At 40.5% G+C, this 11,959-nt stretch overlaps 1 protein-coding gene across 4 annotated transcripts; it reads right to left on the bottom strand.

The window, feature by feature from the left end:
* Nucleotides 1-1,276: 1,276 nt before the first annotated feature.
* Nucleotides 1,277-11,281, bottom strand: c25h12orf75 (chromosome 25 C12orf75 homolog). Of its 4 annotated transcripts, none has more exons than XR_015116842.1 (6): nt 11,020-11,281; nt 6,520-6,544; nt 4,890-4,920; nt 3,699-3,778; nt 2,787-2,817; nt 1,277-1,629 (listed from the first exon to the last, which is right to left on the bottom strand). XR_015116842.1 is itself a non-coding variant. In XM_086207866.1 (6 exons), the coding sequence occupies exons 1-5, from the start codon at nt 11,060-11,062 to the stop codon at nt 2,813-2,815; spliced, it is 192 nt and encodes a 63-aa protein (XP_086063992.1). In that variant the 5' UTR covers nt 11,063-11,281; the 3' UTR covers nt 1,277-1,629; nt 2,787-2,812. The 4 variants fall into 4 exon arrangements, 3 of the variants coding, with proteins under 3 accessions (XP_086063992.1, XP_086063991.1, XP_086063989.1); XM_086207866.1 differs by having other exon boundaries at nt 2,787-2,820; nt 4,890-4,925; XM_086207865.1 differs by lacking the exon at nt 11,020-11,281 and having other exon boundaries at nt 4,890-4,925; nt 6,520-7,453.
* Nucleotides 11,282-11,959: the final 678 nt, after the last annotated feature.

The raw sequence follows: 11,959 nt of genomic DNA on the forward strand, positions 1-11,959 counted from the left end.
AGGGTGATAGACTTTTTCTTTTTTTTTATCAGTTTAAGAAGCAAATACAAAATATCACATGGCCGCCATGTGCGAATCGTCCATTTTGGATAAACCAAAAGAAGTGAGCTCCAGTTTCTCACTCTCATTGGTGCTTCAGCTATTTTTAATACCTCTAATCCCATTGTTGTGTTTGTCTTTTTCATTCTAAAAAAAGACTCAAATTCAGCTGAGGTTGACTTAACTAAAGACATGACTTGATGTGACTCCACTTGCCCACGAGTAAATGACTTGGGACTCGCTGGGACCGTATCATTTAAGTCACATGCCTGAGTAAGAAAGTATGGAGCAACAGCCAGAAAAAGTTGTTGTCACAAAAACAAAGTTACAATCACATGATTAAAGTCTCAAACATTATTTCTCAGCGACATCATCAGCTGACGGCACCCACGAGATATGACTAAAATATCAAGCAGGCCTAATTGCTTGTCAAGCTAAAACTCAGTTGGTTCAGCGATGCGGGATCGACTGACAATAACAGAATAACACCGAGTCTTATCCTCCTGACGACGCAGTGAAGCAGTGACAAATAACTGTGATAAAATATCAGCGTCAGACAAAACAAGGGCAATTAAGCGTATTTGGATCTCATGTTGTTATGAAATGTTTGCAGTTGTGGTGACAGATATGCTCGATATATATATATATATATATGCTCGATTGAGCGAACCGTCTGTAACCCTTTTGTAAATCTTGAAATTGGAAGAGTCATGTGAATCACCCAAAAGCAGAAGCACAAGATTCAGAGGAAAAAGCGATACGCTGCAGCGAGGGAGGGAGAGAGAGAGAGAAAGACGGGGGGGGGGGGGACAGACAGATACAGCATCATGAGTCATACTCTGATATTACATAATCAGTTAATCAGCTGACAACACCAGGTACAACCTAGCTGACACGCTGAGGACGCCTTTGAAGTGACGCTCATCATCAGACAAATCAATATATCATACAAGATCATTTTCTGTTGCAGCTGAAGGTGCCTGATGGTACCTCCAATAACCCTTTCATGTTGTATGACGTATTCACGGGAATGTACTTGCTGAGGGGCAACTCTCTCTCTCTCTCGCTCTCTCTCTCTCTCTCTCTCCACCACACGGTGAATCATTGATGGCATCTGAGAGAAATGACTGAACAGTGATTATTATTGCAGAGGGCGTTTGGGAATATGTACAAGTCCCAGACAGTTAGAGAGTTGGCTGGCTTCTACCCCCCCCCCCCCCTACACACCCCCCCCCCCTTGAGAAAAAAAAATGCTCCAATGCTGTTACTGAGAATCCAAGATGGCTGTCAAGATGCTCACTGTCGCCACACACTCCTGCCAGTCCCAAGGTGGCTGCTTGTCCACTTCCATGCCCATCTCTTCTTCTTTTTTTTTGGTAAAGTGATTACGGATGTTATACACGGAGCTCCATTTCTGCATCCCTCCATCACTTGTGACTCCATGAGGCAGCATCCTCAGAGTCCTGGCAAGCTGTCCACATCAGCTGAGTTCCAGTGATAAAGCCTGAGACGTCTTCAGTGAAGTGTAGGTGAGGCAGAGTCGGGCTGCTGATACTATGAGTGTGTCAAGGTGAATGACTCTGCAGGACCCTGACAAGACAAAGAATAAAGTCATTGTGAGTCTTTGTACCAGCTTTTGTTTGATGTCAGAGAAGAAATCAACATGTGATGTCTTGTGATGCGTCCTATTAATCCTGCAGTGTGGAACTTTGGTCTCTCCCATCTGGCACCTAGAAGAATTTCTCTGTCTTTAAATTTTCTTGAAAAAAATCAAACAAACAAAACAAAACAAGACAAGACCGGTCCAAAAATCTTTATATATGACGAGAACGTCATTCCCCCTCAGATTCTGAAACTGTATTCAATGTTTATTTTATGGGGGGCATTTGTTATCCTCACTTTACACTGTTGTGAGTGTGTTTATTGTGCTGAATGTGCCTGAAGCAACCCACCTGTTACACAAAGCTACAAGCTACAGCCCACAGAGCCGATGGGAGGTTGTGATATTGTAGGATCAGTATGCCAGCATGCGGCATGCTTTTGTTAGCATGAGTGTTGCGTCTTGAGCGATCGCCTGTCTGAGCGTGAGTAGGTCTCACATCCCATATTGTAAATTTAGATCAATTAATGAGTGAACCTAAAAAGGGAGACTGTATTGTTAGGAAGCCGCACTGAAACACACTGCTTTTCATTTTCATTGTAATGAGTTTAGTCGCATGTCCGTCCAAGGGTAAACTCCAACACTTGACCGCCTCACAAATTATGCGACTCGAATGCTATGGCGACTCAGCGACAAATCTTTTAGTAGGGATTCTCCAAACAAAATGTCCACTGATGAGGATTCTAGATGAGGTAATTTGAGTCTTTTTACTACCAGAAACCAAATCTATCTTATAACCTGCCCTACTTCCCTCCTCTGAACACCAAGGGGCTTTTTCAGCTGACTCCACTCACATTTCCAGATTGTTAATGACTTTTTTTTTTTTTTTGCCATACTCTTAGCTGCAGCTTCTCTGTTGCTAATTTGTCCTCAGTGTAAAATTTAAAAAAAAAAAAAGTGCAATTATCTATTAAAGTCCCAAACTGTTGCTTAAAAGCACACAAGGTAAGTGGAGATGATAATGATAACTTTATTTACAGTTCAAGAAAGTGCTTTGAGAGACAAAGCAAAAGCTAGGAGCTCAGAGACAGCAATGTACAGTATATTCGGAGCCAAGTGGCAGACAGTAACAATATTAGTCGCGTACCTGTGTTGTGTTCCCTTTGACAGCTGCTAGTCTGCTAGCAAGAGAGAACAGGATCAGATATGCATGAGACATGAGACAAATAGTCAACACGTTTCTCTTTCAATGTCAAGATGCAAAAGCACCGTAACTGGCAGTTTGAACTGAGAAACCAACACAGAAATGAGAGTTGATTGTAGTTGTGCCAGGGGACACAAAAAAAAAAACCCAATCAGTTCATGCCTATTAACTTTGACTTAATCAAGGACAAAACAGACACGAGCCTGCTGAGATTGTTGAGGCACGTGTTGATCAAAAGGAAAACACACAAGAAGGAAATGAAACCTACAGTACTTGATTGCTCTTCCATCATCACACCAGTGAATAACAAGCTCCCCAAACAACAATAAAAGGTTTGTTACCGACCCTCTGATACGGCACGTTACATTTGCAGCTCTGGTGTAAATCAACAGTTCTGACTTGTGATTGGAAACAGGAAGAGAAGGCCAGCCTCGTCTCTGCCGGTAATTACTTTGGATGCTCTGAGTATGATATATCTGTCTGTTATACATCAATTTAGGTTCTACGCCACTCACATCTACAACCTATCTGTTTTTCTTTGGAAGACTGCATGAATAACCATTGTTTATTATAAGTGGAATGATTCTCATTAACATAAAAGAATAAAATAAAGGTCAAATGAAACAAGGGATGCTTCAGGCGACATATTGGTTTCATAAGATGTTAGCTCGGCCATCAGGGATTATTTTGTTCCTCTCCGCCTCAAGCTGCTTTCACAACAGGACGCTCATCAGTGTCAGAGGTACCATCTTAATATAGCGTACAGCTTTACACTCCAGCATCGTCCTTATTTCTCAGGAGATGAACGCTCATCTACAAGAATATGAAATGTGCAACGTGCTTGATTGTGTTTACCTTTTCGTGTTGACTTGGACTGACTGGCAGCCACAGTGGTCAGGTCGGCTGGTAGACCCACATATACACCGCCATAGTTCCTACGGGAGACCAGACGACAGCGTGTTTCTTCATTTAAAGACAACATGCATTCGCTTTTTTTTTTTTTTTTGTACCCTGATCTAATAAAACTCTGTATTGAAATTAATAGGAATGATTATCATTCCTAATCATTTAATCTGTGGTATTAATGTCACATTTGTGGATAAACCAGTTTGCAAGAGTGAAATGTTGCCAAATGACATCAGCACAGCAGCAGTTACATTAATAATCTTGCTGAATGCAGATTTTTTTTTTAAGTACTCTATTGAGCTTACTGGTTACATGTCTTCCTACGTAATTTTTTCCAACTAAAATCAAATTTGATACTGTTAATACCATTCTGATATCAACAATAATCCTCAAATGAGTAAAATCATTTCATAAGTGAAGTTAGATCTACCTTCCATACTCAAGTCTGAATTGTTCCTTGTTGTACAAACAGTTCACACAATCTTCGCAGCTACAACTGGGGAAACTCATCTTTTACACTGTATTTATATGATTTGGTGCCTGAAAATGAAGCAAATAGGAACAAAAATCCTGAAATCATCCAGATCATCAAGACAAAATCTAACTAGAGGGTAACTTGAGGGTGAAAGCCTCCATTGAGTTGACCTTTGCCAAACGCAGTGTTGCTACGTTAAAGAAGTCCACCCCAACATGTTTGAAGTGCTCCCTCTTGGCTCTTGATACGACCCTCTAGCAAGTGTGATAAAAGCTGGCCTCATAGTTCTGCTGTAATCCTGCTAACAGATCAGATAAATGCCATCGGTCACATCATCCTTGGCGGAGTTGCTGAATATCATGTTATATGGTCAGTGTGCAGTATTTCACTAAACTAAAGTTGTAATTATAAAAACAGTCTGGAGAGGAACACAAGCAGTAAACAGCTTTCCCATCCAGGTAAAGCAGGAGTGCTGTGACAGCGAACCAGAATTCTGACACCCAGACTTACTCAACAGAGGTCCATTATCTTTATTTCTTTTTTTATTAACAACTGCTTTTTTTCCACGTTAACATTTCAAAATGCCTAATGAATTTGTAAGTGACATCATCTCTACAAAACAGAACATCTGAACAGCAGAAAAATAATTGAGAGAGCAAAAATACCTTCTTTTCTCATCTTCTGCAGAGGGATCTTCTGTCCTGATTGAGAGAAGAGGCACAGGTCAGGTCAGCTCTTTGGAGAACTCAGGACATGAACACACAAACAGACAAACAACCCAAATGGGAGTGATGACTTATATTATGAATCATCAAACTATAATTACTTATCTGCAGAACATTTGAGGTGTTCTGCGTTAACATTTTTAGGAATCCACTAATTCCCTCGTGAAATTTCACCTGATGTCCGACGGCCAGAATGAAAAAGCCTGCTTTGTTTAGTTGTTGTTGTTGTTGTTGTTGGTCTTTAGTGCTGACTTAAAGCGGTGCCACCTAATTCCCTGTGTATTAGCTTTCCATCAGCAAAAGCAAAAATAATTACTGAAATCTCACTTTTGGGAAATATTATTCCCTTAATCTTCTGTTTCACGTAATCTCTGTTTGTGTGTGTGTGTGTGTGTGTGTGTGTGTGTGTGTGTGTGTGTGTGTGTGTGTGTGTGTGTGTGTGTGTGTGTGTGCTTGATATTTTGCTGTGTAGTACAGTTGTAAGAAGCTGTGATTAGCTTAACTGAGTCACTGTGCTGCTCTCAGCTCTCATGGGTCCTGTGCTGGCTGCTCAGATGGTATCAAGGAGACACATGACACATGCGCACACACACGCGCACACACACACACACACACACACACACACACACACACACACACGCACGCACAGAAATGCGTTTGAAATGTTGCCCCTCCCTCAGCTTTGATAACGCTCACTATAAATGGCAAAGGACAACCTGACGTTTATGTGACGTTTCACAGAAAATTGTAATGAGTGACATTTACGAAGGACAGAAGGAGCACATTTTTTATCCACAGGCTGGTTTAACAGAAGGAAGACCAATGAATACCTGGTTTCATAGTCAAATACCGGTTCCTTTCTTTCATCTGCCATCTTGTACTATGAATCTAACTGTACTCAACAAGTTTAACTGTTTATTAACTTACTTATTAAACTAGTCTCAGGCTCTGTGCAGATTCTTTTTTCCCCATGGATAAACTTCAAGTAATTGTACAATATGGTCATGTTAAGATCCAATTCTAAATGTATATGTTCTGACAGAATTTATGATTCAAGTCAAGATGGAACCTAAAGTACTGTAAATACACAATGTCCATACACAAGATCCATAACTTTTGTTTTTGGATAGGAAAAACAGAAAGAATATTTCAATAAACACATTAACAATCCTCAATCTTTCACAAAGTGATACATCAAAACATGACAAACGCACATTTATTTATTTATTTATGTATCTATGTATTTATTTATTTATTTCATTGACAAAAGAAAAAAAAGAACAATATATTATAATACAAAAAGTTTACAAATCATTAATAAAAGGGAGCAGAAAAAAGAAAAATCTCATTTTCTTCTGTCCCTTTGGATGCAAAACAAAATTTAAAATATAAATATACCGCATTCATCTTGAATTAATGCAGCCACTATGGGAATAAGTGATAAAATACTAAATACTATGGGTGTTGTTGCATAAAAGCACATTATGTGATCTGAATGTATGAAGCTGTAGGCTACAAATATGGAGTTCACAAGAACTTAAAAGGGTTAGAAAATGATGGATGTACTTACACATCTTTGGAGGCTTCTGCAGGCCCTGAAAACACATCACATAACCATTTATCTTCATTGAAGCACTGAAGGAGGTGTGTTTCCTCTCTAACGATTAATCCCTGTGTGTCTGCAAACCCTTGGAACACACAACAGCTTCTTTCGAAGGCCATTATTCAACCTCCATGTGAACCACACACCCCCACAACAGCCTGTACATTGAAGTCGACATCACTCTTCAACTTCACACATGTAACAGGAATCGATTCCTTTAACGGTCAACAATTGAAATACAATGTGAAACACTTTACTTGCTTGAAGTGACAATGCTAGAGGTGCGAACCCTCAACTGTGATGAGGTGTAGAGGTGGTAGCCTTGCATGTAAACATTTCATACATGGGTCTTTGGTAAACTGAATGTTACATCACCAGTATTTTTTGAGTCTGACTCTACATGAACAAAAATGATTAAAAAAAAAATAGAATCTTGTGATTTTTGTTTTTATTGACACGTTTCTTCTAATATCTTTTCCAAATGCCAAAGTGTCTGTGCAGTACTTATAAAAATGATATTAAACAAGTAGAAGGTATATTTATATAGAATATGATTCATTTGTAACCGCAAATACATTTTAAATGATTGCATTTATGCTGTGTTTTGCTTTTCCGACAGCTGAGAAATGCTTTATCACCATAATATTTTTAATGAATGCAGCCACCTTGGAAAACATTCGTACTGAGAACATGTAAACAGAATATAACCTGGAAAATGTTCTCTGTCAGTGTATTTTTTTTTCTTTTTGTTTATCTTACAATTTCTGCTCAGCCCATAGAAACACAGCACATCACCCCAGTCCTAAAAGAGCTCATACAGGATCAAGTGCAAAATTCTGGTCATCACCTTCAAAGCCTCTCACCAACTGACCCCCCATAGCTCACAAATACGTCTCCCCCTACCAACCCTCTTGTTCCCTCAGCTCCACCTCTGCTGGACTTCTCCCTGACACCCAATCCAAGCTTTTAGCCTCAGGGACTGACCCCTCTCCGCCTCCCCTCAAGATATTCAAGAATTCCTTTGACTTTTCCCCGTCAAACCTTAAAACCCACACTGCCCACACCAAGCCCCGCTTCCCTCCCTGCTATCCACCTGTGTGTATTTGTGGTTGTTTGTTTTCTGTCAACTGTTTAACTCACCAGCGAGGCTCCAGTGTGTAATGTTCAGCGTATCGATGTAAATCGACTCTGACTCCTTCAAAAAAGCACTATATACATGTAGTTAACTTATTTATATTTACATTACGTGATGTGAAGAAATGACAATGACCTCTACAGATAGAGGATTTAATATTAGCAGCATAACATCTGTTAATACCTGTTGGCACCATGGAGACAGCAGTGATAGAAAGTCAATATAGATAAGGACTGGTTAGGTTTAAACCCCCCCAAAAAAATACTTGGTAAGGGGCAACAGCATAATAATATGGCCTTGATTAAAGTTATGAAACACTGTGTTGTAAAAAGTACTCCGATGGGACGTCCGTCTCCCACTGCCCAGGTTGATGTTGTGAAAGGTAGTGTTGGACAACCAGGACTGCACACCGTCCTTCAGCTGCAATGGGTCAGTGTCCCCCACCTGCCCCCTGATGCGGACAGGCTAAACAATCACCACCACCTGTTGAGTAATGTTGTTCAATCGAGGAATTAAGGAGCCCAAGATTGAAAAGGATCCATTTTGATTTATATGAGCATTGTGTCCGTGGTGCCGCCACGTTTGCTCATCTTAACCATCACTGTACATCATGCTGTGAAGAGTTGGTGATTAGGTCGTACATTTTTGGTGGAATCAAACAGTTGCTGTTAGCTGTTGTTTTTTTTGTTAAGCTTAAATTAAGGAGTGTGTAGATTGCCCTCGTTTTGTTATTATCCTGCAGTTGCTGTTGGCATCAGGATAAATATTTGTGACAGGCTCTTTCTGCATTCTGGAGTCACAAAGACGTGATGTCTTTGTGAGCTCAAGACACCAGTTTGTGTGTGCTTGAAAAGCAAAATACAATTTTTGGTCATTTTAAGGTATTTTTAGGTGCTGAAAACATAGTTTAAGAATGGATTTGGGGATAAATTTTGAACTATTTCAGTTACTTTATCTGTTTAAACTCCTAATCGTTGGATATTTCTACTAGAATAATCTGCTGTTGTAGAAAAGATTTTTTTCCCTATATAAACTACTCATACTTCCTTGTCAAGTGGCATGTTGTAATCTCAGACATACAGTGTGGAATGCCTCAACTCTAAATGATTCCCACTGAGCTCATCCTAGTGACGCTCAACAGCCACTTCTTTGTTTAAGAGTGTCTTCTTGTAGTTTATCAATTTAACAACAGCGTTGGAAAAAAGCCACGATTGTGTGTACGCGATCAAACAAGCTATACCCTAGAGTGGAGAAATGTAGACTTCCTCAAAAGGAAGCTATGAAAACAACATGTAATAGTACTAGAATCTGCATCACATAAAAGCAGGGGATTTCATCCATGTTAAAGAAATTGAAGGCTGTTTGAGTCTGCTGACATGACACAGGGGCCCATTCAGATGGCTGACAAAAGCTCATTCATATCCAAGGATGCACTTCTTGGTGAATAAGAGTAACCATGAGCAATGTGATATAGCGAGTACTAAGGCAGTCATTTGAGTTCGGTAAAACCAAAGCTTGAAATTGAAAAATACTTCAGAGATTCAACTGTAACGCTTCCTGAACGGCTTTGTTATGGTTATGATTTGGTTCTTATGTGGAAGCAAACAGCTTTAAAACAAAAAACAAAAAAACAATTTGGCCTAAAAGTGCACGTAGTGACAAGAGGACATGCAGTGAAGCAAACAACAAAATTTCCAAAGGCTTCTACACACAAAAAATAAATAAATAAATAAATAACAAGGAAAGAGTGTCCTCTGACTCTGGCCGGTATGGACAAATGGGTGCTGCCGTGTCCTTGACATTGTGCTGAACGCTACCTGCTAAGAGGCAGCAGAAAAATAGATGAAGCCTGCCACTCCGAGATGAACACAGCAGCTGTCCTTCAACCAAACCAACTACAGCTCTTCTAACTTCCAAGTTTACTTCTCGAAAGCCATCAGAAGGTGGAGACCTCCACGAAGGAGAGAAAAATACTGCTTACTACAGTATACTCTGCTGCCATTTGACTGGATCAGTTTTTACAATGTGGGAACCATAGCAATTATTTCTGGAACAATTACATATTTTTCCATCAAAGGAAATTTTTTATTGAACAGGAGAAAACCTTGGGCCACCTGCCTGGAACAAACTCCTACATACAACAGACGATGCTTTCAAAGAGTGAACTCAAGGTGAAGACCATACTGGGTACTGGGTGGCTTTTCCCAGCAGCTGTCTGTGGTTCTGTTAAACAAGACACATGGCTGGCAAGCACTGATTAGCAACTGATTAGCAACCGAACAAACCAAACACACACACACACACACACACACACACACACACACACACACACACACACACACACACATTTTGCACAGATAGAAACAATACTGCTCTTACGGGAGGTGGTGGTGAGGTAATACTGCAGATAATTCAATCTAATTATTAGTTTGACTATACTGTGCGGAGAGATTAGCTCAGTAAAATTTAAAACATGTATTATTTAAGCCTACAGAAAAAGGTGCACAAGCCACAAAAACAAAGACAAGCATTGAAGTACTTTGTCCCTTTAACTGAGGCTTTATGAATGAAAACTGGTCCTTGATGGAGTATTTTAAAGCCGCCACGACAAGCATCAGTCATGTGTTGAGACAAAGACATGTGAATGTCACTGAAACTGTTTGGCTTTCATCTTTAAAATCCATGGAAACCAGTGCAAACACACCAACAGGAGGGGGACAGGGACATAAAATGAAAAGCAATGGTTCCCGAGGCTGGTCTGTCTATACTATTGGTGCAAACATTAACATTACAATTACAGTATCAGTGTAATTATGGTTATTAAAGCCTGGTGTCAGTACATTCCTGGGGCTATTCTGGTGACTCAACTGCTGTTAGTGAGGCATATGGGAGACCCTCCATGATCGACCCACAACTAGTATCATTAGGAGACCATAACACACACTCACACATGCTAAAGAGACGGAGCAAATATCCAAAAACCTGAGCATGCAGGGAAAATTGAAAAATATTTACCGTCATTTTGAGACAAAAACATGATTATATAAAAGATACAACTGTTCTGTGTATTCATGAATGAAAACAATACACTGACACACACACACACACACACACATTAATTATATGCAACACATGGACACATCTGAGGAAATACACTGAATGCAAGGGTAACCCTGAGACACTTCATTTACATTCAAATCACCCTCTACCTTTTGGCGCAGATACAGTGACAACTCTCCCCCTCACATGCTCACACTCTCACCATTATAACACACACACACACACACACACACACGTATATGTATATAGATAGAGATTTCTGAAACGCTCACCCCCTCCTGAGGTGCTGGTGGCTGAGGAATTGCCACAACCCATTTCGCATCGATGCAGCCACCGTCCAAGCAGAGGGGTAGATGTTTAACGAGAAGAAGTAGAGTCAGGAGGCGGGCAATGGGGAGATGAAGAAACACATTGAAAGAGGAGGAGAAAGTGAGCGAGGGGAAGAATTAGGAAGGTGATACACTGGGATCTCCTGTGCTCGTGTCCCCCCCTCCTCTCTGTCTCGTGTCTGTCCTCTGTGCAATGCAATGGAAAAGTGAGAGTGGAGTGAAAGCATGGAGAGAGAAGCTTTTTATACACACATAATGGAAGAGAGAGAGAGACAGGAAGATGCTATGCCCTCATATGATTTGCTCTTTTCCTACACCCTGACATGGTTGCCCAGGAAACCGGGGGAAAGGAGGTGGAGGGTGGGGGGAAATTCAACCAATAGGGAGCCTCTTTTTCATAGAAAAATGAGGAAAAGTTAAATGCATTCATTGAGCATCAATACATCAGCCTGTGTGTATCTGAAACATCCTGTAAAATCCCCAAACTGTCTTTGTATGATAAAATAAAAAGGACCACATTCATGCTTTTCCATGGATTGGACACGCACACACCAACATGAGAATCAGTTACAGAAAGACACTGGAAAAACCTTCAACAGTCTTTTTATAAAACCACAAGGGTCACGCTGGGGTCAGTTATCGCCCCCAATAAATCTCAATACATCTCTTTTCCTCTCTTCAGTCACGCCACTGTGAGCTCTGACAAGATGAGTGCAGTCACATGAGAGGAGTTTCGACAGAGGCAAAAGCTGCCAAACACTGAGTTCTCCAAGGAGGCTGTTGGGTGCTTTTAAACTGACCTCTCTGAGGCACACAATGCATCAACTATGATGGGAGTTCTTATTTGTACTACATGTTGCACCCGGGGTTCCCCATGGTTTAG

The sequence above is a fragment of the Aulostomus chinensis genome, chromosome 7 (genome assembly GCF_037954235.1).
Source record: "Aulostomus chinensis isolate RoL2024-O1b breed Wild chromosome 7, RoL_Achi_v1.0, whole genome shotgun sequence".
NCBI classification, from domain to species: domain Eukaryota; kingdom Metazoa; phylum Chordata; class Actinopteri; order Syngnathiformes; family Aulostomidae; genus Aulostomus; species Aulostomus chinensis.